General features: G+C 32.9%; 3 protein-coding genes across 3 annotated transcripts in view; 2 read left to right on the top strand and 1 right to left on the bottom strand.

Moving 5' to 3' along the window:
- The window catches only part of LOC129247712 (perlucin-like), a 50,527-nt gene that overhangs the window by 15,417 nt on the left and 8,353 nt on the right, over positions 1 to 26,757 (top strand). The gene's annotated exons all lie outside the window — the stretch shown is intronic.
- On the top strand, positions 17,753 to 18,267 carry LOC129247713 (omega-conotoxin-like protein 1). The gene is made up of 2 exons (XM_054886970.1): positions 17,753 to 17,909; positions 17,964 to 18,267. Exons 1-2 carry the CDS (start codon positions 17,832 to 17,834, stop codon positions 18,099 to 18,101), a joined length of 216 nt encoding a protein of 71 aa, XP_054742945.1. The 5' UTR covers positions 17,753 to 17,831; the 3' UTR covers positions 18,102 to 18,267.
- Positions 18,298 to 22,004, bottom strand: LOC129247711 (perlucin-like). The gene is made up of 4 exons (XM_054886965.1): positions 21,764 to 22,004; positions 21,393 to 21,466; positions 18,765 to 18,873; positions 18,298 to 18,694 (listed from the first exon to the last, which is right to left on the bottom strand). Exons 1-4 carry the CDS (start codon positions 21,843 to 21,845, stop codon positions 18,411 to 18,413), a joined length of 549 nt encoding a protein of 182 aa, XP_054742940.1. The 5' UTR covers positions 21,846 to 22,004; the 3' UTR covers positions 18,298 to 18,410.

Genomic DNA, 26,757 nt, shown 5'->3' with positions numbered 1-26,757 from the left:
ACTTGTTGTGTTATTTGGAAATCGCCTACTTTGTTGTGAATTTCTATGAAATTGTCCGGAAGCAGGTTTATTCTGCTTAAATTGTCCTGATGTGTCGGAACTAGTAGTTGGTCCGTGACTCCTTGTATTTTGTCCGGATCCTTGTCGAGGATAGTTTTGTGTCGACTCGTACTGTTGGTTGTTTTGTGTAAATCTATTTGACCTATTGTTCCTATAGTCATATTTCTTGAGCATGCCAGTTTCTTCGAGTATATAGTAAGATTCCCTAAGTGTCTTTTTATTCCTACTATAAACTATACTAGCTAAATTTGGGTCTATCCCATTAAGAAATGTCTTTAAAATTATTGATTCGTTAACCTCAGGTGCAAACTCTACTGGCTTGCTTTCGTCCTGTTCGTATTTTGTGTTCAGTTTGTCTAAAATATTTCTTAAATTAGAAAAATAATCACTTACATTATAATTTTTTGTTGTGATCGCCTGGTGGTACAGATTGTGATAGGTTTCTTTCACGCCGAAATTCCTGATCAGCTCCCTTTTTATTTCGTCCCAAGTAGGTGATTGTCCCAATGTCCTGATTGTGTTTAGTGCCTGTCCCTGAATCTTCGTCCTGATGTGACGCTGGAATATGAACTCTTGCAGCGGTAGATTTTGGCTAAATAGCGGAAGGATGATTTCAACTTCCCGTATAAACGCCGATAAGTCATAAGATCTGTCGCCTCTGAACTCTTTAATGCGGGACGCCTCCTTGATGAGTTCGGTTATTGCTATTGCTGGTTGTGGTTGGTCGTTCATTTTTATAAACTTTTCCTTTTGTTTAAATATGAAGGACCAATTTAATCGTCTTTTTAGTTTCTTTTGATCACTGTGACTGTTCACTATTATTTTTCGGTCCTAATTCTTGACTTTAGTCAGGAATTTAATTTTTCTTGTTTTTCGGTCCTTAAGGATGCCGATAGTTCTTTTAATCACTAATTCTTGACTTTAGTCAGGAATTTTTTTTTTTTTTTTTCTTTTTCGGTCCTTAAGGATGCCGATAGTTATTTTAATCACTAATTCTTGACTTTAGTCAGGAATTTTAATTTTTTCTTTTTCGGTCCTTAAGGATGCCGATAGTTCTTTTACTCACTAATTCTTCACTAGCTCTTTCAATCAATTCTTCGGAATTGATTTCACGGCGGTGTATATCTTAAGTTAGATTTCAATTTTTTTTTTTTTTTTTTTTTTATAATCCTTAAGGATTCGACTGGGTTAGTGATAAATTCTTCGGAATTTATTCACGGCGGTGTACAACTTAAGTTTGATTTCCGCGACGGTATTTTAAGTGTACCGTGTTGAATTGTTGTAACGGTCCTTCAGGACTCGTTCCGTTCTATAATCAATTCTTCGGAATTGATTCCCTTTCGACTGCGCCAAATAAGCCAATGCGAAAGTCGTGGCTTAAAAAAAATCAACCGGCGTCGAAACGCGTCTTTATTGATTAAATGGTATTTTTCAATTACAAATTTTTATATGCTTACAGCTAGTATTTATAATATTTCCTATTGCTAATAGTTGATTCACTTACAATACAATATTTGGTGAATCAACGAAATATGAATATTGCTTATTCTAAGTTTCCTAAATTATTTGCATAAGTGTCGTTGCACTCATTTCATTACAAGCTAATTGTGTCGCTTGCGAAATGCGTTAGTGCAATGGCACTTATTTGGTTGGGTATCGAGTTACGATGACCAGTCCACTTCAATTGTATTTTCTTTTGGAGTAGAATGGTTGAGTGACGTAACTTAGGTGCTATGTCGTGGCAAAATACTTCATTGCGAAGAGAGTGTGAGACCGCGACAATGTATTTTCATGCCAAGGTTGAACGAACACACGATGTTAAAAGAGCTATGCTCCAGAGATATCGTTGTTGCAAAAATAAAGTACTGGAAGAGTGGGAACAATGTCGAAGCAATCAAAGTCGTAGGGTAGGACTCTTTACAGTCACCTCCTTTGAGGGTGCTAAGAGAAGTAGTCAAGTATGCAGAATCCAATAATCTGGGGCTAATAGTGGGATGTGATGCAAATTCACAGAACATTGTATGACGAAGCAGCAAATGCAACCCCAGAGGTCCCAAGTTACTGGATTTTATCCTGTCATTTGATTTGGCCATTCAAAACACTGGTAACAAACTCACTTTTGTGACCAAAAGGAGACAAGAGGTGATTGATTTAACACTTACCAACAGGTCAGTTGGAAATCAAATCAACTGATGGCGAGTTTTGGAAGAGGACTCTCTTTCTGATCATCATCTTATCGAATTCCGACTGGGAATTGATACAATAACAATACCTTCCGGTAGGAATCCTCGAAATAAGGACTGGTACAGGAATGGTGAGCTTGTAACAGAGCGATTACCAAACCTGAAAAAATGATTGAAGACGCTACTGAGAAATAAGATGATACTTTAGTCAATTGCTTTGATGAACTATGCCCACTCAGGTGAACAGGGCAGACAGGGGAAAGCAGTTCCTTGGGGGAACCCTGAACTGTCGAAGCTTCACGTACGGTCCAAAACAACTCTATAAGGTCCCCTAGACCTGACGGAATATACCCAGCAATGCTTAAGAAAGGAGGAGACTGGCTGATTGAGGCCCTGAAAAGGATCTTCACAGCCTCTCTTGCACGTAAGAGTAGTATTTATTCTGAAACCAGGAAGGGATAACTATTTCCTAGCAAAAAGTTGTAGACCAATCAGTTTGACATCGTTCGTGTGTAAAAGTCTAGAACGAGTGGTGGAGAAACATATTCGAGTGGGGTATTGTCGAGACGGCCACTTAGTAGAAATCAACACGCTTACCAGAATGGAAAATCATGTAAATCAGCCTTACACGATCTTGTTAGCAAGATTGAAGCCGGGCTGGAAGCTGACGAGTACACATTGGGCGTGTTCGTGGACATTGAGGGGGCTTTTGATAAAGCCACTTTTGCCTCAATAAATTCCTCTGCCAAACGACATGGAGTTAATCAAACCATTTTAAAGTGGATATATTCCGTGCTCTCTGAGAGGCTGTTAACGCTGGTGAGAACAGTAACGAACAATTCACAGTCAGGGCCAAGCAAAGATGTCCCCAAGGTGGTGTACAGGAGCTCGGTTTTCATGTCCAAGCATATGCGGACGATGTCTGTGTGCTAACATCTGATAAATCCCTAAGGAAGCTTTGCATGAAAATGCCGAGGATTCTGGACAAAATTGATGACTGCTACATGAGATAAGGTCTTTCCCTCAATCTGAACAAAATCACCATAGTCTTGAAAACGAAAACGTAAAGAAAACGGAAATTATATGGACTTAGTCTTCCAACACTGAAAGGTGTGACACTTGGTCTTTCCGAAGAAGTTAAATATCTAGGAGTAATCTTGGATAAGAAGCTAACATGGGAGACGCATATTTCACTGAAGGTGAATCGCGCATTAAGGATTTTTCAGCAATGCCGCAGAGCCTTTGGTAAAACCTGGGGTCTGAAACCTTCAGGACTTCGGGACATAGAGAAATCTTTAAGTTGCTTTCTGAGCAGTATCCACTGTTTTTGGCACCTAAAAACGTCCTGCTATCCATTGTTTCATTTGGAAGGAGATTTGATGTCAGATTTCCATTACGTGAGCAATGGAGCAATCTTTCCTATCTCTTTCTCTGATAATTTTCTTCTTTCCTCCTTGACTATCTACCCTCTTTCCAGAGCTCTAACCAGTTGCATTGTGATTTGCTGCATTATGGTAGATATGTTGTTATCTTTTCTTTAGTTTCTGCACTTAAGTATGTAAATATTAGATGCTTATAGCTATGGCACCAATAATTGATGAAATAAATATTGTTATGGTTGATACTACGGTTAAGATTATGGCCTCCTCTACTTTGAGCTTTATTCGGAACTGATTAATTTCCTTGTAGCGGTAAAGGTTGAAGCATCCATTTTCTGAAGTGAAACTGTGCAAAAATAATTCCAGAAAAGAAATTATTTGCATACTTTTACATTTATTTACCCGTTTACGCATTAAAGTTTAAGACTAAAGCTAGAACTCCATGCAAGTCTTTTCAGACGTTGCACAGTGGTTCTAAATCGACGAAAAGCGGAAACAATTCAATATCTTGCAAACGGATAGTCCGAATGAGCTGAAAATTGGTACACTGAAAATTCATAAAATGTCTAAGCTAAAACTATAAAAAATTTTGGAAATTCTAAATAGTTTTGAAAAACTACGGAATTGAAAATAATATTTTACAAAAACTTGTCCTTTTTCTATTATGAATAAGAATAAAAACGGATTTCAAACTCGTAAAAATAAATTGTTAACCCTTCTAACTGCTTATTTGTCAGGGTTGAAGTGACCCAAAGGTCGTTTAATTGCTAAAAATAAATAAAACTCAATTGCATTATTGTTTTTTATGTTTTAACTTATGTACTAAATCTAGTCGCAGTAGAAAAGTTTAAAGAAAATCATAATTTCAAAAATTAAGTTTAATTTCAAATGGTTTTAGTAAATATGGCGTTAATTAGCACTACTAATATTTTTTTGTTTTTGTGTTTTATTTTAAAAAGATTTTTTTATAAAGATAATAAAAAATCATTATGAAAAGTTATTATTATTCCTTAAGAAAAAAACGAATATTATTACTTTATTCGTTATTGTTAATATCGCGTAACAAGTTTTTTGCCTCATCACTTAAAATAAGAAATTTCTTTTTTGGAGTCGGTCTTAATTTGTTGATAAAAGGGTCAGATGATAGCAGCATCATGTGCATAACATCTTCATTTGTTGAAACCCTATCACACTTTCTTGTATGCAGATTCCGATAGCGTTTATAATCCTTGTTTCTACATTCTTGAGCTTCTTCAGAAAGCGCGCCAACAGAAAATGTACAGTTTTCAATTATTTGCTTACCATGCAATAATACTTTATGTACTGATGATGGCATGTTATACCATCCATAGTTGGCGACTAACATTTTTGCAGTATCATATGCATAATTATCAAATTTACAACTATCCACCGGTTCTGTACAGGTTATTGCTTCTAAAATCACAGCACATCTATTAATTATTTCTTCTTTAACACCTGTTATTTCAGAAGCTAACGCAGGATTGGCAAAAAATGTCCTGGATGTGTTGCCATCATTGGTAGTTCCCTTACCTTGCTTTACCATATCTAATCTAAGTCCAGTTTTCTCCGCAAATTCATTCTGAATTTGTGCTTTTCGCTTTTCTTTTATTGGACGCGTTTCGGCATTCGTTTTCCAGCACATTATTGGTAAGTTATATGCTATATGTAAAATGTATTCCATAAATTTGATACGCGCGTGAAAAGGAGACATACCAAATTTGATAGCTTCAGGATTTATAGGCCGAGCTTTAATTTTTTCTAAGCAATTCATTTGAGATGTGGTTGCGAGACATATGAAGCAAGAAGAAGATGCAGGAGTTTCGGTTACAGCTTGAGCCGTTTTGCCATCCAACATTGTAAAGAAAAACTCATGCCGAACTTTAAAAACTCGATTTCGTATATCAACAACTGAATCTTGTATTTGTGCGATTTCCGCATCTACTCTATTTTTTTCAGCTCGAATCTTTTCAGGGGTTTCCTTTGCGAATTGAAATTGGATACATCGACAATATCTCGTAGAAGAAGGACGTTCGTTTTTCCATACTACGTTGTTGTTTATTCGACAGGACAAATTTAATGGCACTATTGATGTCATAAATAGATTAGAATCACATAACTCTTTATCACCAAGTTTTTGGCTGTATTCGCATTGTCCAGACGCACCATCACACCCCCATTTAGAATACATTATTAATGATTCATCGTCAATTTCAGCGATTTCATCCTCAGTCATCGAATGAAGCAGCCGCTTTGCTGTGTGGTCTATAAGTTCTTGTAAATCAATAGACGCTGAAGTATCCGTAATTGTCATGCTTTCAGGATAACACCTTTTCTTCGCATCCAAAATCTTACTATAAGGAGGAAGAATGTCGTGGCCCTCTTTTTTTAAACCTTGTCTCAAAACTTGGTATTGGTATTTCGACATTTCCGTTTGTATAAATATAGCAAGTGCTTTGTCAGCGTCGATATGGTGCATTTTTGGAGCCTTTGTGCGTGATTTAGCAGCACTTTTAATTTGCTCATCGGAATATAATGAACGAACTTGACTTATTTTATATCGTTTAGCACGCGTACAGCAATTCTCAAACTTTTTTTGAGGTCTACCGACTCTTTTTGTAATTTTTTTTGAAACAGAAGCACACTCTACATCTAAATTGAAGTGAAAAACTCCTTCAAGCCAACTACTATACTTAGCTTCAAATTTGGCTTTTGTCCTGCTATAAGTATTCCATTTTTTATTGAAGTGTGGTAAAAATCGCTGTTTTATTTGAAATAAAACTTTTTGAATTTGAGAATCGCTGACGTTAGGGTAAGTATTTTTAAAGAATAACTGTAATTTATCAAGATCGCGATTATTATCAATGATCTTTTTATACAAAATTTTATCGGAAATCGAAAAATTTTCCATTTCAATAAAGTAATTCAATAAATTCTAATTATTTAAATAAGTATACTCGTATAGAATCTACGGAATGTTTGGTTTGTAAGAAGGAGCGAGTATTTTCCTAGTAAGTGCAGTATGTCAATGAACTTACACAAAAAAGATGGCATCAAAGTAAATCCAACTGCATTAATCAGAGACTGAACCCATTACAAAATGTTGTCTAAAAAGCTAAAAATTAATGTCAGGGTTGAAACTTTGATAAGATAGAAAATATTTATTCATTAACCAGTACACAATATACTTGTAAAACAAATTATTTAAATGAAATATGAAATTAAGCAAAATGCAATTAGAAGAATGTTTTCTTGCTAATTTCGAATAAAGGCAGCTAAATTATATTTGTCGACCTCTCCAAGATAACGCTGCGATTCGCCGGTGGCTACACTTTTTAATGACATTTATTTCAACTCCTTGACTTTATTCTCAAAAACACTTTTTTATTATTCCAAATGCTACTTCGACCAGTATTTATATTTCATCAACAAGTGCTTTTACACAGTACATAACACAATTGATTTCATCAAGATTTTGAGCTAATACGAACATTTAAAGACCTCAAACGGCCAAGGTGGCAGCTGGTGGCAGCTGATTTTACATCTATCTGATTGCGCAGAATGTACTTAATACTAAAATATAGTACTCAGCTTGGAGAAGAGTGGAGCTTTTTTTATAGACCTCCTAATCGCATACTCTTTTACATATTTTCTTTCGATTAACTGATTTATGTTCTACTAAGACCATGATAACTGGAGGAACGATATTATATATTCTATCTAAGGTACTATCCATACCTAATATAAAAATCATAAAAGATTTTACATATTGTTCATCCAGCTAAGGAACTTATTAATCAACCTTTTATGAAAAATATTCAGAAAAACCTGCTGCCAGCAATAGTACAACTTTGGCGATTTTTCCTGCGCAGCACATATCATATAAATAAATGAATTTCTTTTTTTCAGAAACCTCATTAAATTAGCTATTCAGAAAAAATTTTTTAAAATATTTTTGTTAATTTTCATCATTTGGAATTTTTTCCGCCCAGAAACCACTGTGCGTTGCCCCATGCGCCATTTATGTCTAAAAAAGATAAATTAGTGCAACTATTTATGTCAAAAAAACACCTCCACAAACGAGGTTCAAAACCACCAGAATGCCTGAAAGCTTTCAAGCATTAGTGACAAACGGATGTTTCAAATACTAGTATTGTTCTTGTTCTTCTTACACATTTTACAAGTTTTGCATAAGATTTGTTATTAAGGGGTTACATAGGTTTCGTCGGGTAAAAAAGGCCTACTTTCAATATTTTTTTACGTAAAAAATTATTTCTGTCTTATAGATACATATTTAAAGAATAATTTCTGAATAATTAAAAAAAAAAAAAAAATTGAAACTCCTCCATTGTGACGTCATTTCCGGTGACCCCTCGAAAAAAGGGGCGTCCGAGTTACGTACCATCACTCCACCACTCTATCTATTTATTTCTCTTTTTTGAGTTGTGAGAGTATTGTCTTATATTAAATGAAATTGGAATCATACACCAAACTATTTAAATGCTAAGATACTAAGATTTCACAAGTAAAGGTTCCCACCAAAAGATTTGCTTAGTATGTAAAATTACACCGACACGTTTTTCGCTCAATGCAGCTATGCTCTCAATAAGCATAAAGTGCTGCATAAAGTGAGCGCAAAACAAGTGTTATTAGAATTAAGGAAATTAGTCTGTAGATTTAGATTTATTTCTCTTTTTTGAGTTGTGAGAGTATTGTCTTATATTAAATGAAATTGGAATCATACACCAAACTATTTAAATGCTAAGATACTAAGATTTCACAAGTAAAGGTTCCCACCAAAAGATTTGCTTAGTATGTAAAATTACACCGACACGTTTTTCGCTCAATGCAGCTATGCTCTCAATAAGCATAAAGTGCTGCATAAAGTGAACGCAAAACAAGTGTTATTAGAATTAAGGAAACTAGTCTGTAGATTCACAGCAACCAAGAAGGTTGAATTTTTTTTTTTTTATTGAAACGTTATAAAATTTGTATACATTTCATGGTATTACGCCTAGCATAAGCTAACAAGTAACATTATTCTATCCTTAACATTGAAATTTAAAAACAATTATAAATATTTTAAAAACAATTATTCAGCGTTGGCGACTAAATCTCGTGGCTTAGTTCTTCGAAGTCTTCTTGTGCAGACTGTTTTGGTAAGCTCTGCGGCCTCCGGGTTTATGTGCTCTTTCAGCCTGGTTTCATGGTTACTTGCAAGAATTTGGATTATATCAGCGACTTTTTTCACCGACAGATCCTTGTGCAGATCGTGATTTCGCACATACCAAGGTGCGTTGACCATGTCTCTGAGAATCTTATTCTGCAGGCGTTGTATAGCTTCAATGTTTGTTTTAGTGGTACATCCCCATAATTGAATGCCGTATGTCCATACCGGCTTAACTACTTGGTTGTATATTAATAATTTATTCTGTATTGACAATGTAGACTTTCTGCCAATTAACCATTTCATTTTTTTAATTTTTAAGTTGATTTCAGTTGCTTTAATTTTGACATGTTCTTTCCATTTGAGCTTTGAATTTGTTTAAAAATAAAAATTGTGAAACAAATTAACTTTTGGTGTTTTAATTTAAGTCCAAAGACTTAAAACTCATTAGTATTCACAACAACCAAGAAGGTTGAATTTGTTTAAAAATAAAAACTGTGAAAAAAATTAACTTTGGTGTTTTAATTTAAGTCCAAAGACTTAAAACACATTTGTTCCGCGTTGTGAGCATAACTCCTGACAGGATCATCAAAAATGAAAAAACAAAAAAAAAAAAGGGTTTTAGTTAAGACCATAAACTCGTGCTTGAACGAAGAAAAGAAAAAAAAAGTAAAAATAGGAATTTTGGCAGACATTTTTCCAAAAAAATGAAAATTTCGGTAAAATTTGCTTGACATTTTGTTTTTTTAAAATAGTTGTAATTGAAAAAAAAAACAAAATCCTTCGTTCCAGCACGAGTAAATTGTATCTCGAACAAATTTTCATCAAGATCGGTTGAGTAGTTTTTGAGAACATTTGAAGTTTTGAGTAACAATAAAAGTGGTTTGGAGCGCACACCTTCCAAAGGCTGTGTCTCCGAAACTATTATTCGGATCGACTTGAAAATTTAGGATATTATTCTTGAGATGTTATAGAAATTAATAAGCCAAAAAAATCGACTTTTTGAACCCCGGAAACCCATGTAACCCCTTAAGCTAGTATGTGCTTGTTAAGTTTACAATACAAAAAACAAATTAAAATTGTTTGAAATAAGAAGTTTTATTCTCATCGGCTTCATATTTTTTTAGTCGATAAATTAAAATTTAAAAATTATTACTGTCTTAAAGATACATATTTAAATAATAATTTCTGAATAACTTCAAAAAAAAATTTTAACTCCTCCATTGTGACGTCATTTCCGGTGACCCCTCGAAAAAAGGGGCGTCCGCGTTGTCAGCATAACTCCTGACAGGATCATCAAAAATGAAAAAACAAAAAAAAGCACGAGTAAATTGTATCTCGAACAAATTTTCATCAAGATCGGTTGAGTAGTTTTTGAGAACATTTAAAGTTTTGAGTAACAATAAAAGTGGTTTGGAGCGCACACCTTCCAAAGGCTGTGTCTCCGAAACTATTATTCGGATCGACTTGAAAATTTAGGATATTATTCTTGAGATGTTATAGAAATTAATAAGCCAAAAAAATCGACTTTTTGAACCCCGGAAACCCATGTAACCCCTTAAGCTAGTATGTGCTTGTTAAGTTTACAATACAAAAAACAAATTAAAATTGTTTGAAATAAGAAGTTTTATTCTCATCGGCTTCATATTTTTTTAGTCGATAAATTAAAATTTAAAAATTATTACTGTCTTAAAGATACATATTTAAATAATAATTTCTGAATAACTTCAAAAAAAAAAATTTTAACTCCTCCATTATAACTCCTGACAGGATCATCAAAAATGAAAAAACAAAAAAAAGGGTTTTAGTTAAGACCATAAACTCGTGCTTGAACGAAGGAAAGAAAAAAAAAGTAAAAATAGGAATTTTGGCAGACATTAAAAATAAAAATTGTGAAACAAATTAACTTTTGGTGTTTTAATTTAAGTCCAAAGACTTAAAACTCATTAGTATTCACAACAACCAAGAAGGTTGAATTTGTTTAAAAATAAAAACTGTGAAAAAAATTAACTTTGGTGTTTTAAGGGGTTAGGGGTAGTCAGAATTTTAAAAAACTTGATTTTTTTTTTTGCATTTTCTTAAAGTATAATGTTTTAAAAATATTGTGTAAAAATTTGAAGTGAATCCGACAAATACTTTTCAAGTTATTCAACAATTAACAAAGGGCGCTCGGCCGCTCCGGAGCCGATAGCAAAACTTTAAATGCGTTTTTCTCAAAACTATGTTTTTCAAACTGGTGAACACTGTAACTTAAAAACCGCTGCGTAGATTTCAATAAAATTTATACAGCTTTTGAAAAACATAAAAAACTTGTGCCTGATCGAAGGATTTTTTTTTTCAAAAATTTCTATTTTTTTTAACAATTAACTGTTGGTTTTTTCTTCTAAAATCTGGAAAAAATTTTCTGAGGCCGCCATTTTGTTCATTTTGAAAAAAAAAAAGCTTCGATCAGGCACAAGATTATCTATTAATAAAACTAATTTTTCTTGTCCGATTGGTTTTAGATGAATCTGCAAGGACTTGTGATGTTCACCGCAAGGGACTTCTGGAGAAACGGGCTTCACACAAACAGCGATAACTTTTGCAATTATTAATTTTTTTTTTGAAATTTTGGTGAAGTCAAGTTAAAACATGATGTTTTTATGCTATGTTTTTATTTTTGTTAAATAAATTAATTAAGTAGCAAAAAAAAATTCGTGAAAATCATCATTTTTTCGGGCCTCTGACTACCCCTAACCCCTTAATTTAAGTCCAAAGACTTAAAACACATTTGTTCCGCGTTGTGAGCATAACTCCTGACAGGATCATCAAAAATGAAAAAACAAAAAAAAAAGGATTTTAGTTAAGACCATAAACTCGTGCTTGAACGAAGAAAAGAAAAAAAAAGTAAAAATAGGAATTTTGGCAGACATTTTTCCAAAAAAATGAAAATTTCGGTAAAATTTGCTTGACATTTTGTTTTTTTAAAATAGTTGTAATTGAAAAAAAAAACAAAATCCTTCGTTCCAGCACGAGTAAATTGTATCTCGAACAAATTTTCATCAAGATCGGTTGAGTAGTTTTTGAGAACATTTGAAGTTTTGAGTAACAATAAAAGTGAGATGTTATAGAAATTAATAAGCCAAAAAAATCGACTTTTTGAACCCCGGAAACCCATGTAACCCCTTAAGCTAGTATGTGCTTGTTAAGTTTACAATACAAAAAACAAATTAAAATTGTTTGAAATAAGAAGTTTTATTCTCATCGGCTTCATATTTTTTTAGTCGATAAATTAAAATTTAAAAATTATTACTGTCTTATAGATACATATTTAAATAATAATTTCTGAATAACTTCAAAAAAAAATTTTAACTCCTCCATTGTGACGTCATTTCCGGTGACCCCCCGAAAAAAGGGGCGTCCGCGTTGTCAGCATAACTCCTGACAGGATCATCAAAAATGAAAAAACAAAAAAAAGGGTTTTAGTTAAGACCATAAACTCGTGCTTGAACGAAGGAAAGAAAAAAAAAGTAAAAATAGGAATTTTGGCAGACATTTTTCCAAAAAAATGAAAATTTCGGTAAAATTTGCTTGACATTTTGTTTTTTTAAAATAGTTGTAATTAAAAAAAAAAAACAAAATCCTTCGTCCCAGCACGAGTAAATTGTATCTGGAACAAATTTTCATCAAGATCGGTTGAATAGTTTTTGAGAACATTTGACAACCGACTTTAAAAGCCTTCCAAAGGCTGTGTCTCCGGAACTATTATTCGGATCAACTTGAAAATTTAGGAAATTATTCTTGAGATGTTGTAGAAATTAATAAGCCAAAAAAATCGACTTTTTGAACCCCCGAAACCCATGTAACCCCTTAAACTAGTATGTACTTGTTAAGTTTACAATACAAAAAACAAATTAAAATTGTTTGAAATAAGAAGTTTTATTCTCATCGGCTTCATATTTTTTTAGTCGATAAATTATTCGTCTAAAAATTCTCTACACTTTTGTATATTGGTCTTATACATTCAAATCCACATTTCAATTATTTGTACGCTTCAGTACTTTCTTTGATTTTTAAATCATAGGTGTAATCGAAAGCTATCCGCTGTTTTAACATAAATATTTAAATAATTTATATCGCTAATATCAGTACTTTTATCGAGACATATGGAAAAGAACTTGTGCTGTTGTATGTATACCTATATACACATATAAACATATACAGTGCACTCGCGGTAACTCGAATAGCCGCTAAGTCGAACGACGTGCTAACTCGAACACATTTTTTCCCCTATTGACTTCTTTGTAACTCGAACAATAAAAAAGCGCTATAACTCGAACAAAAAAACAAATTTATTTGTACACACATTCTTTTCAAACATGTACATTTTGTACATAGATACATATGTAATAGTATATGTATATAAATTATATGTATACTAGTGTATTGTCCATATAAATATTTCGGCGTTAATATCCCGTTAGTTTTCTGGGAACAACATCTTGCATTGACCAAATTGCTTTAAATTTGTCATTTGTGGTGTATCAGTGCACGTGAGTAATGGATCGTAAAAGGTTGAAGTGTTTAACATTAAAAGAGAGGGCTGAAGTCCTTAACAAAATTAAACGTGGACGTAGTGTTACTTCTCTAGCGAAGGAATATGGGGTAGCCAAGTCCACCATAAGTCTTATAAAAAAGAAAGATAAGGCAATTTATGGCATGCACTAACGCTACCGGCAACCATAAGCTTAAACTTCTCGTTATTGACAAAGCAAGAAATCCTCGTGTTTTCAAAAATTTTAACTGTCCGGTGGAGTACAAAAATTCCAAATCAGCCTGGATGACTTCGGCGATTTTCAAAGACTGGTTTCATAATTCGTTCGTGCCGCAGGTAAAATCCAGATTCATTAAAACAATTTTTTTAACCAAGTTAAATGACTTTAATATTTAGGTAAGAAAATATTTGAAAGATGGGGGACTACCTGAGAAGGCTCTTCTTCTAATTGATAATGCCCAATCACATCCCAACGAAATCGAATTAAAGTCCGAGGATGGTTTAATTTTAACTATGTTTATGCCACCGAATGCGACACCATTGATCCAGCCAATGGACCAAAATGTAATTCGTATAACGAAACTATACTACAGAAATTTTCTACTGGCTTCCATTTTCAACAATCGATCGAAAAATCGATATCGATGACTGTTTTTTTAACATAGCAGACTCAATTGATAAGTCGAACAAATTCGATAAATCGAACAGCGCCTGTTTTAATTAGTTCGAGTTATCGCGAGTGCACTGTATATATATATATGTATATATACACATATAAACATATAATGTATATATATGTATATATACACATATAAACATAAAAACAATAATATGTATAGAAATAACTAATTGGCGCGTACACTTCTGTTAGATGTTCCGCCGAACTCCTCCTGCTATTTGTGGTGTGCGTTTTGATGTTGTTCCACAAATGGAGGGACCTACAGTTTTAAGCCGACTACGAACGGTAAATTGTTTCTTATTAGGAGCTTTTCCAAGGCGGTGGTGTGCGTTTTGATGTTGTTCCACAAATGGAGGGACCTACAGTTTTAAGCCGACTACGAACGGCAATTTGTTTCTTATTAGGAGCTTTTCCAAGGTAAAAATACACTTGGAGGTTTGCCATTGCCTGCCGAGGGCCGACCGCTATTAGAAAAAACCCTTTATATGATTTGGTGTTTCATGCACGCGGATTCGAACCTACGCATTTCACAATAGTAGTTATGCACCAATCATTCGGCTACGGCGGCCGCCCTCCATATAATCATTGAATATAGAGGGTTTTTCAATTGGCGCGGGTCGATTTTGGCGCCCTGTGGCAGCCATTTTGTTTTGGTGACATCTTTCAAATCTTTTGTTTATTATTCAGTTGTGGCAGCCATTTTGTTTTGGTGACATCTTTCAAATCTTTTGTTTATTATTCAGTTGTTTATGCCAAATCATCATGGCAAGTTACACGATTGAACAGCACGTTCAAATGATAAAACTTTATTATCAAAATGAGTGTTCATTAACACAAACTGTGGCAGCCATTTCATTTTGGTGACATCTGTCAAATCTTTTGTTTATTATTCAGTTGTTTATGACAAATCATCATGGCAAGTTACACGATTGAACAGCACGTTCAAATGATAAAACTTTATTATCAAAATGAGTGTTCATCAACACAAACTGTGGCAGCCATTTTATTTTGGTGACATCTGTCAAATCTTTTGTTTATTATTCAGTTGTTTATGCCAAATCATCATGGCAAGTCACACGATTGAACAGCACGTTCAAATGATAAAACTTTATTATCAAAATGAGTGTTCATGTGGCCCTTCCAATTTCTTATGGCCCATATTGAACCATATGGGCCTAGACGACATGTGATTCCAGCAGGACGGCGCTACGTGCCACACAGGAAATGCCATTTTATTTCATTTCAACATCTACCCGCCCTTATTGAAAACCCTTATATATAATTGCCGATCTTTTCAGTACGTCCTGTAATGGTGGACCAGAATTGAACCAAAATTTTCGGAAAACTTTCTAGGTCTAGCGCCAAAACATTGCAAAACCAATTGACGCAACTCTTAAAAAAATTTAGTCATGAAATAGTCAGCATTGTTTTGCAAACACTGAAGCAGCAACAAAGCTGGATCTCGTAGAGAATAGTTTATACAGCAAAAGATATTATTTATTGCTCATAAAAAGATGTTTTAATCTATAAATAAGGTGTTCTCGCTCTCTTCCCACTACATCTTCGTAACTGCCATGAATAGTAAGATAATGCCTTTGAACATAATATTCCCTATTGCGGTTTACTATGAATTTACAGAACAAAGACTCTACATTACCAAAGTAGTTTATGGAAAATAAACATTTTTCTTTCCTCTCAATATTGAACATCGCTTAATCCACAAAAACAACGCATACATAAATTCAATAGTCGTAAAACAACTGATAAGCAAACGTCAGCAAACAGTCTTACCAGAGAATGTTAATGCATTGATAATAGTGATAATAGTGCATTGAAAGCTTTTGCCCTGTGTGTGTGATCTAGTCTCTGTAAGAGCTTTAAAAAGCTGGGCTAGGCAAAGAGCGAGACTGATCTAAATGTATCGGGGGAGCATATAGGGAGATTATAGAAAAACATATCAAAAATTTAAAAAAATAATAATTTCTTTAAAAGTGTTTGATTGCATTAAATTTCTCTCTCCATTCTCTAATTACTACTTTTGTTTTTTCTTTTCTAAATCCTTCTTTTCTTTTGCTACTGCTTCTTTTCTTCTTATTATGATAGTTAAGTTAAATATATTGGATTGATTTGTAAATGAACTGGAGTATTATTTAGATTAACAAACTTGTATGTTAAAAATATTCCAGTTGTTTATAATATTGTTGAAGTACTATTAAAAGACCTTAGTCTTACTATGCACTATTTATATAAACAAATAAATAAATAAATAAATAAAATTCGTGGGTGGAGGACCTTTTGACGTCACTGCAAATTACCCACAGCTTTGCAATTTCATATAACATCTATTTGATAGGTTTGTTCCGTTGCGTAAAGTTAAAGTCCACGGAAATAGGAAACCATGGTTTACGCGTGAGATATTGTCTTTAATGAGAGCGTAGTAAAGCATATAAGAAATGGAAAAATGATAGGAACACTCACTCGTGGCAAAAATATCCTGTAGCAAGAAATAAAGTAACTCCAATCACTAGAGATGCCAAAAGAGCATACCTACAATGGAAGCTCAACGATAGTTTACCTCCGAAAGTCCTATGGAAAAACCTTAAAACCTTAGGTGTCTCAGGAGAGAATAAGTCCGTGTGCAGTTTGGACCCAGAAATCTTAAATACTCACTTTCTAGCATCTAACAGGGCTCCACTCGACATACCTGTAAAAGTTCCTCTACGAGAGCATGTTGATGACGGTAAGTTTGAATTTGTGTCTGCAACTGAGATGGATTTGATACAATGTGTACATACTGTCAAATCTAATGCCATAGGGACCGACGGCATTTGTCTTAAATTTCTTAAAATATAAAAAAAGGAAATATGACCATATATCTATCTACTCAAAACAGATTCTCGATCATAACCTCGACTCGTATCTCAAAATACGCTCTCTTTTGTTCCTGCATAAATTAATATACACACAAAAACCATTGTACCTGTATAAAAACATTAAACAATGCCAGTGCACCCGAACATTGAATCTAATTAATTGTTCCGACTTACACTTACTTGGAATCAGAACGCATGTTCTTTGTTAGTGCTATAAAACTATGGAATTCTATACCAACTACAATAAAACTTATAAAACAAGCAAGGTGTTTTAAAACTGCAGTTTCTAACTAATATACTTCTAACCTTAAATCCCCCTTTCCTTCTCCCATTCCCACCATCTTTCTCTTCTTCTCACTTACTACTTTAAGTTTTAATCTATAAGCTTAATAGTTAAAAAAGTTTTAAATCTAAGTAGCATTTCTATGTATACCATCCTCGTATTCTAGAATTATAAGAAGATGTACTACCACAAGACTCTGTCTTACTATGTACAAAACAAATCAAATAAATTGAAATTGAAATTGAAATATTCGTAGACTCTTCTTTGACTCAGTTTGCGCCATATTTGGTAGGTCCAAATCCCTTCATTTTAGACATTATAAGGGTCATCACAAGAAAAGCCTATAATTATCATCGATTCTTATAAGGGTATAATAAAACACTTCCTTGCTTACTGAAATATATTAATAAAGGAAAAAATAAATAACACAAAAGGTTCGTATAACAAAACAAAAATGTGTGCGATAACAAAAGCAATAAAAAATGGCTATTGTTGTTTGTCGCAACGTAATTTTTTTCCCGAACAACAAGTTTTCTCAGTGAATTAGTTCGTTTATAAAAACCGGTCCCTGCTAGTATTAACGTTTAGTCGACTTAATACAGCCTCATAATAACATACGCTCTGGAGAAAAGTAGAACTAGAACAATAATTAAAAATGCATTTCGTAGATTACAAATACTTTATCTTAGTGTTCTTGTTTTGTTTGAGCATTATAAGTTCCGTTAATGCTGAAGTAAGTCATTACTAAATAAAATATAAAAATTGTTTTATTGTTTTTCTTTTATAGGAAAAGACTTCAGGAGTTTGTGGTCGTCATGGCGATCCTTGCGCAGTTAACTCAGATTGCTGTCAATCCAATAGTTGCCATCGCTTTGCAAAACGTTGCCAGGCCGATCAATCGTATTTAAAACGTAATGATATTTAAAATTTTTTGAGTTACATAAGTATCCTCAAATCAACTTTGGATGACTAATGTGCACGTCAAGCTGCTAAAACCAGATTCTGTACATAAATATATGTACATGCATATATGCATTCAATACACAAAATAAATCTGCTTTACTACTACAAAGAAAGAGTAATAAATATAATGAAGCACATATTTTTATTAATACTAAAAGGTGCATACAAAAGTGCAGCATTGCAGTGTTAACTAGATCGAAAATAACTTATCAGGTCTTTATATAAGTATTGCCAATTTATTCATTTAAGCGCTCCATATTTTGTAACAATTTCAATTGTTCTTTACTATTCCCGCATTTACAAGATGTGAAACTTCGCAGATGAAGTGTCGGTGGTAACGGCAGCGATTGTCATTCCATTTACCTAATTCTTTGAAGCCTATTTCTACACAGTGCTCGTCACCACGCCAATTGTCTGGCATACCAGGTAGCCAATTGGTGAACGTAAACTCTTCATTTTCAGCACCGTTCCAAACAAATTTTCCATCATGCTTTTGATCGGTGCCAGAGGTCCAGTAGATGAAATCATTACCCAATTCAGGCGAGTCAACTAAATCTTGTAAAACAAATGTTAGGAACTTAGGTGCTTAGTCCAATAAATATTTTAAATTTAGTTTTATACGTACTGTGTGCTTGGAGGAAATCATTCAATTGCTTGGATTTTTCCTCAGTCTGCAAACTAACTAATTTCATTTGCCGTTCTGTGCAAAAATCCCGCGCAGCCCACCAAGATAGCTGGGGAAGAAATATGAAATAATGTAGCAAAAGCGTTTACAAATAGTAAATATTATATTTTTAAATAATTAGATTAACTAGAAAATATTTTTAATTGCTTTTTATGTTTATTGGTTGGCGATAAGACTTTAAAATTCAAATACTTTAAAAGCGGATTCACTTTTCGTGCCCAGGCAGCTTTTATTGGTAATTTTATACGCAATTTCTCCGCTCCCAGTTTCTTTGAGCGTAACGAAAAGGTGCTGAACAGTGTTGCCGTTCTGAGTATTTTTACCTTTACCTATTTTTTTTAGTTACCTATTTTTCTCGCATCTTGGTTATTGTATTTCTATAATGGGTGAAATTTCTAAAAATGCATTGTTCAAATTTGTTGACAATATTTATGTTTCACACTTGGGCAACATTTTTGGCAGCAATGCAAATTTTTTAACCAATGAGTGGCAGAAATGAAGCACACTTACTATTGGATCTGAAAAAAATTAACAGCTGCAAATGGATAAATGCCGAACAAAAGTTTTCGGATTTTCCAAATATTAAGATTAAATCGAAATAAATTGAAGATACAAACTATTCGAGACATAATGCTGTCAAGGGAACTGTTGAAAAGTGATTTATTGAGTGAAATATGGGCCACTGGAGAATGGTTTTAATTTTGAACCAATAATTCTTTTGTTTTACTTTAGTACATGTACATGTACATAAATATACATATGTTGAAATGAATTAATATTTTTTGTTCAAAATACTTGTGTACCTATTTGTATAAGTACATATAAGTCAAGGCGAAATAATAAAGATGAAGTACGAGGCTCGTAATAAGGCAGCTTTTTCTGTATTACCCGACCTTCTGCTGCCTTAATTTTACAATACTGTGTTTATTCGCTGAATGTTTCATATGTTGCTTTTTTGGAGGCATGTACACATATTTAGGAGGCAATTTTATTATATGCAATGATATCTTTTTCCTACCCAGCATTCTAGAGTATGCGAGATTCATTTTAATTTTTTAAATTTTTTTTTAGCTATTCAAATCTTTAATGACGTCTGGCACTACCAACTTATCCGAGAAATTATTAATCCACTGTCATGAAGTAGACGTTCCAATAAATGTAAAAAAACTATTTTTCAAGCGCTGGGTGCATTTCCGCATAAAGTCTTAAAAAGCTATATACATATATAATCGACTAATCTTTATAAATTTCTTATATTGACTACATGAAATTTATTTATTTAATTTTTATAAACACTTAGTTCACGTTTGTCCAAATCATAAAATAATCATAAAAATTGTGTACCTATGCTTTCCATGAGTCCTTGATGTTGAATTAATTACTTGTGCTAAATCTGTTTTTTACCTAAAACCATTAGAGACTTTTGAGCTTTTAGCTGGAAATTTTATTTATTGTAGAATGCGAGGGTATGGATCCTTCCAACTCAGAATGGTCTTTTGAGCTCTTAGCTGGAAATTTTACTTATTGTAGAATGCGAGGGTATGGATCCTTCCAACTCAGAACGGTCTTCACGCGCAAAAGTTCTCTCAATTGTTTATATAAACATAATGGATTTGGAATTTCTATAACGAAGTTTCTACAAATTATTTTTTATAACATTTGCTGTTAAATCTTAAAGCCCTTTTGATGTTGTTAATGTCTGCGGTTCAATACTAAATGCAAGCGTAATCTACAAAACTGGCTAGCTTATATCTAGTTTAAATAAAAAATAATTACATACGTATATTTAAAATTAGGGAATTTAGTATATAATGAAGCCATATACTAAATTCCTTAATTTTAAATATACGTATGTAACTATTTTTTATTTAAACTAGAGATAAATATCCCCAAAGTAATTTTTAGTCATATATACTATGTATATATAATTGACGTTGACCACCCGTTTTGGGTGTTTGCCGGGCTCCTCTTTTTATTTGTGGGAAGCGTCTTAATGTTTACACAAATGGCGAAACCTACAGTTTTACGCCGCCTCAGTTTCAATGCTGGACGGCTTTAGAAGAAAATAAAATGTGCCGAACTGAATTAACTCTTTTGAACAGAAAATTCATGAGACTGAATGATAGGTTGTCCGAACAAGAACGGTAGATCCGCCTTAAATATCTAACATAAACTTTATATAAACGTATATCTGTATCTTTAACTTTTAAAGTTTTCTAATTTATGATAAAATTTTAAAATTCATGCACGTTAATGTTTCGCCTGAAATTTATAAAAACGGAACACGTAGTACGCAGCGAAAGTTGCCCCTCTTCGTCCTAAAATAACCGAATCAAGACTGGTACCCAAGAAAACTTAAATTTGAAAAGAACTTTTGGTTTTTTTCGTATGAGTATAATTGCGAAATGGAACATATGTAAAATAATGTATTTGTGTCTTCTTGGTTTTCCTGAGAAGCCGTTGTAAATTTATGTCGTGTAAGTATCGAGATATCAAAAAATTAAAGCAAGAGATATATGTACATATGTATGTATAAGTTTTCATTTCCTTAATTGCTTGTTTACTTACCTTTTCATCGTTCCATATTAGATATATATTACCACCGATCTCGACCGTGAGCGTCTCGATTTTTCTATTGTTAGCTTGAAAGTATGTATGGGTTCATTTAATATCATTTGGGCATTTGATGAAAAATGTAAATTTAAAAAACACAATTAAAATTAGCAAAATTTAATTGATCGAAATTGCCTCTTTTGTTTGTTAAAAATAATTGTTTTCTAAAATTTATTTTCAAATATAGTAAGTTAACAATAAGTAGTTTTAAAACATTGAGGTTCGGCCACAATAATGTTTCTTAAATTCTGTGTACGTCTTCTGTTCAATTAAATTGTGCTCAATGATGTTAATGATTAGTAATTTTATTGAAGTCTTTTCTCTACATGATTCATCTCCTTTTGCAACCAAACTCCCAGTGCTGCTGACACATATTAAGGTAAATATTTTCACTAATTGTTTTAACATTATTCACTTCAACAGCTACATATATAAGAACAAAAGTTGTTCACAGCATAAGCAAAATGTTGGTACTGTTTTACTAAACCAAATAAAGACGGTTTATGTATGTTAAACTTTATCAAATTTGCGAAACCCAATAAAGCTATTGAATGAATGAGAAGAGCAACCCAAATACCAATAATGGTCTCTCATAGAAACTGGTTTCGTTTAAAGACTGGATTAATTATTCATTTTTACAGTGAAACCCATAGATCTAGTGCTTTTGTTAAGTAATAGTTTTTTAATTGATTTTAATTTTAGTTGAATCGGGTAGACGCCAGGCAACGGGGAATGGGGAATTTCCGAGTTTTGTCCATTTGAAGGAGAACATTAAGACGTACAACGCAAAGTGGACTAGAATTTTGACCTAACACCTATTTAAATATATAGAGTATTTCCCGGATATAAGCACGAAATTCGAAGCTTGTAAGCACAGACCGAGCGCATATTCAAATCCTCGTTTATAAACGTTATTGAACGAAACGAACGACTACTTCTTTTAATTTAACTAATTTCCATTTAGATCAAGAACAAATTCAGATTTTATTTATTTAAAATAACCATATATCTGTGCACCAAATTCCAATCAGATAGATCAATAACTGTTACTGAATAACTGAATTTAGGTGTATTCATTAAGTTCTACGAGTTCATATTTATATACGCTATAGGCCTCCTCTTTTCTCCAAGCGTTAGCAAATGGCGAATAGATGAAGCAACTGGTATAAATGAACATATAATATATTGGCAACGCGGAAATAGAGCTGCTTCAAATTACATGTGTTTGTGTTTGTAAGGCAGTGCGTTATACCAGTCTAATGGGCTATAATCATACTCGCTAGCGGCGAATCTTACTCGATAACTTTGTGTTGCTTTCAAATGCAAATTTTTCGTTAAACTAATCTAACATAGAGATAGTGAGCGGGGAAATAGTGCATAGAAGAGGCCTTATACTCGTATATGAACTCATTACTTAATAGTTTTAGAAAAGCCCGTAACTTTTCTGTACCGTGGTTGAAATAGTGCTGCTCAATATTATCGATCTCAAGACCATCGACCGTTTTGTGGCTACATGTAACCGGGGTGCCTATAAGTGAGAAACACTGTACATGTATTAATCTATATATATATCTTCTATCTTCTATATATATAAAAATGAAATGATGTTCGTTTGTCCGCATTTTTTTGGGCCGATACGAGGCCAATTTTATTCGTTCTTTTTTCATATTATAGGGATCCACTAGGGGAAGGTTTTTAGCAAAAAAAAATTTCTTTTAAATATTTTCTTCATATAAAAAAAAGAAAAAATCAAAATATTGTCCAAAACAAAACTTGCTCGATTGTTAGATTAAAGTAAGTTTCGAATCGACATTCATTTTATGTGTACAACTTTTTTTGAATTTTTTGTATTTGTATTGTGATACAGAAATGTATTGTATACAGAAATTTCAAATGATTCGAATGAAAATTTTTTTTTTTTTTTTTATTTCTTCCATAAAATATTACACCTGTCGTTAGACAATAAGTAATTTGATTTACAAAAAGATGGAATGAGAGTGATATTGAAGGGCCAATGCCCCCAAGCTCATTTAGAAGAAATATATACATATTATTTAAAAACAAGTGGTTAACAAACAATGATATATACGATTAGTTGACAATTGATTACAAGGATTTTGCAAGATCTGTTGGTGTTTGACGGTTAAGCCGACTTTGGGTAGATTTTTCTTTATTTGGTAGTCTTCTCATCATAGGATTTGTATGCGTTAATAGTCTATTTATGTGTCTTCTGCTAGCGCTTTGTATTGTTTCATCAATAGTATCGATGTCAAGGTCGCGATGAATATCTGCGTTAGGTATGTACCAAGGTGCATTAGTTAAGGTCCTAAGTATTTATGAAAATAATGTTTCAATTCAATTGAGCAATGCTTTCTTTGACCAATTCTATATGGAAATGAATGCGTTTGCAAACGATGTTTTCGGCTATGAACAAATGTTGGAATCGAATGAAAAAGGAAAGAAACGCGAAATGATAAAAAAAATTCTTGGAAAATTTAAAATGAATGGTGCTTCATTGGAAAAATTCAAAGGTAATAAGAACATACACAAGATAAAGTTAGAATTCGAATTTTTAGATTTATTTTGTTTATTTCTCATTTTTTTCAGAAGTACACCACACAACAACTCATTCCAACTCTGATTTTGAAATCCTGTTAGAATTGGTGATCGATAATTTCGTCACTATAATGGTCAATGGAAATTTGCGTGTATCAGACCCTGCATATTATTTACCATATCAACTTTTTATGGAACATATGGACCAAATGAACACAAAAAAATAATTTAGTTTTGTTTTGATTTTTTGCAACATTTTGGTTTTCAGTTAATACAATAAAAACAATACTGTTTTTTCGTGAACACAAAATTCTAAATTTATTACGTTGTTTGTTTAGAATTTTTTTAGAAAAAAAGTAAATTTTTTGGTTTTGAGGAAATTTGTTTATTGTTGCTATTTGTGAAAGCGTAGATATTTGTAAGTATTTGACTATAATCCTAAAAGTTAATGGAATACCACTATGACACATAGAAAACATTTTTTCAAAGGGGGTGTTTTTCGAAAATTATAAGAAAAATTGTTTTAAAAAATTTTGAAGAAATAAAGTAAAATAAAAAAATTTCGAAAGCATGAAATTTTTTCAAAACCAAATTTTTCTCAAAAAGATAAAAGAAATTTCTTCGAAGAGGTGTTTTTCTAAAATTACAAAAAAAAAATTTCAAAAATTTTAAACAAATAAAATAAAATAAAACTTTTTCAAGGGTATGAAATTTTGTCAAAACAAAATTTTCTGAAAACCAAACAAAATTTAAAAAAAAAATGGTGTTTTCAAAGCATTTCATATTCCACTATTAATAGAGAATACATTTTTTCGAGGGGGTGTTTTTCAAAGCGGGCAAAAATCTTTTTTAACAAATCAATTTAAACTTTTACAAAAGTATGAAATTTTTGCAAGAACAAAATTTTCTCAAAAACGTTAAATTAAAAAAAAATTGTTTTTTCAAAATATTTAATTTTGAGCAATTAACTGAGAAGAAATTTGTTAGAGCGAAGTGTTTTTCAAAACTTCAAAAAACACTTTTTAACCAAAAAAAATAAACCTTTTTTCAAAAACAACAGGAATGATAACATTGCCTAACAATTTCTGCACTTTTGCACAGTCTAAAGAGGCATTGATACAGAGTGTATTTCCAAACATAGTTCAACATTACAAAAACCATGATTGGCTCAGCGAAAGAGCAATTTTAGCTGGGAAAAATAAGGACGTCAATGATATAAATTCAGCTATTTTAGATCAAATACCTGGTGACATAGTTGCGTATAAGTCAATGGACACTATTACTGATCAAGATGAGGTCGTAAATTATCCAACTGAATTCTTAAACTCACTCGATTTGCCAGGCTTACCACCTCATAATTTACGATTAAAAATTGGAGCACCGATTATTATGCTGCGCAATAGTAATGTGCCTCGACTTTGCAACGGTACCAGACTCGCTGTGAAGAAGCTAATGCGTAACGTTATCGAAGCAACAATTTTGAAAGGGAAGTACAAAGGAGAAGACATTTTGATACCCTGAATTCCACTGATTCCGGCGGATTTACCATTCGATTTCAAACTTTGCAGTTCCCTATTCGCCTTGCCTTCGCTATGAGAATTAATAAGGCGCAAGGACAGTATCTACAAATGTGCGGTATTAATTTAGAATACCCAATTTTTTCTCATGGACAATTGTATGTAGCTTGCTCACGAGTTGGCAAACCATCGTCATTATTCATTTACGCCAAAGATGGAAAAACCAAAAACGTTGTCTACAAAAAAGTGTTACAATAAAGTTCGAATTAAATTGTATCAAAGAATTTGCTTTGTTTCGTATTAATTTTATTCTCTTTCAGCAAATCATTGAATTTATCGTCTAGCGAAGCGGGCGAGGGTACGCTAGTATATAATATAATGCGTTTTACATATACATATATTAGTATGTAGATTTTCGAAGAAAAAAAACGTATTTCACGTTGTAGGTTATATCTATGAACTCTAAATTTTGTACAATAATATAATAAAAATTTTATCAAGAAGGGTTCTTAGTCTGCAACTTTAATTGAATAATGATTTAACTATTACAATGAAACACAGAACTATGTATGAACTAGAAAGTGTTATGTCGTTTTCAGTTACTTTGCCAAAAATCGTGTTAGCAATAAACTAAGTGTTTGAACCCGGATTAAATAAAACAAGTCAATATTAATTTTTGAAGTTTTATCTTTTTGATATAAGTAATTTTTCCCTAGGATATGAATTTTAGGGCTGCCGTTCACGAATTTTTACCCTTTAGCAACAGTTGAATAAATTCTCCCATTTGTTCGAAAGCCGATTTGCAAACGATTCAAGTTGAGCTTTATTTGTCGCGAAGCAAAGCACTCGGCGAGGACGCTGGCAGACTGTTGTTACATTTCCATTTGATATATCCTGTCCATCCAGGTGTACTTTATTTAAGTCTGGAACAGCAAGTTTAGCTGGAAGGCGCTCATACACGTTTTAAGTTCCCCCTTTCCCCCCACCTCATTACATATATATTGATATATCCTGTCCATCCAGGTGTACTTTATTTAAGTCTGAAACAGCAAGTTTAGCTGGAAGGCGCTCATACACGTTTTAAGTTCCCCCTTTCCATCCAACCTAACCTATTTCTAAGGGGCTACCCCTGGAAAATTTCGACCCAAGACCTTTGACTTCCACCCACGTCTTAACAGAGCTTACTGCTTTTAAGGAAAATTTTTCGTTGCCTTGTTTGGATAATCGGTTATGAATAAATTTCTATA

The sequence above is a fragment of the Anastrepha obliqua genome, chromosome 5 (assembly GCF_027943255.1).
Source record: "Anastrepha obliqua isolate idAnaObli1 chromosome 5, idAnaObli1_1.0, whole genome shotgun sequence".
NCBI classification, from domain to species: domain Eukaryota; kingdom Metazoa; phylum Arthropoda; class Insecta; order Diptera; family Tephritidae; genus Anastrepha; species Anastrepha obliqua.
The sequence above is the reverse complement of the archived record's forward strand: the minus strand, read 5'-3'. Positions and strand labels throughout refer to the sequence as shown.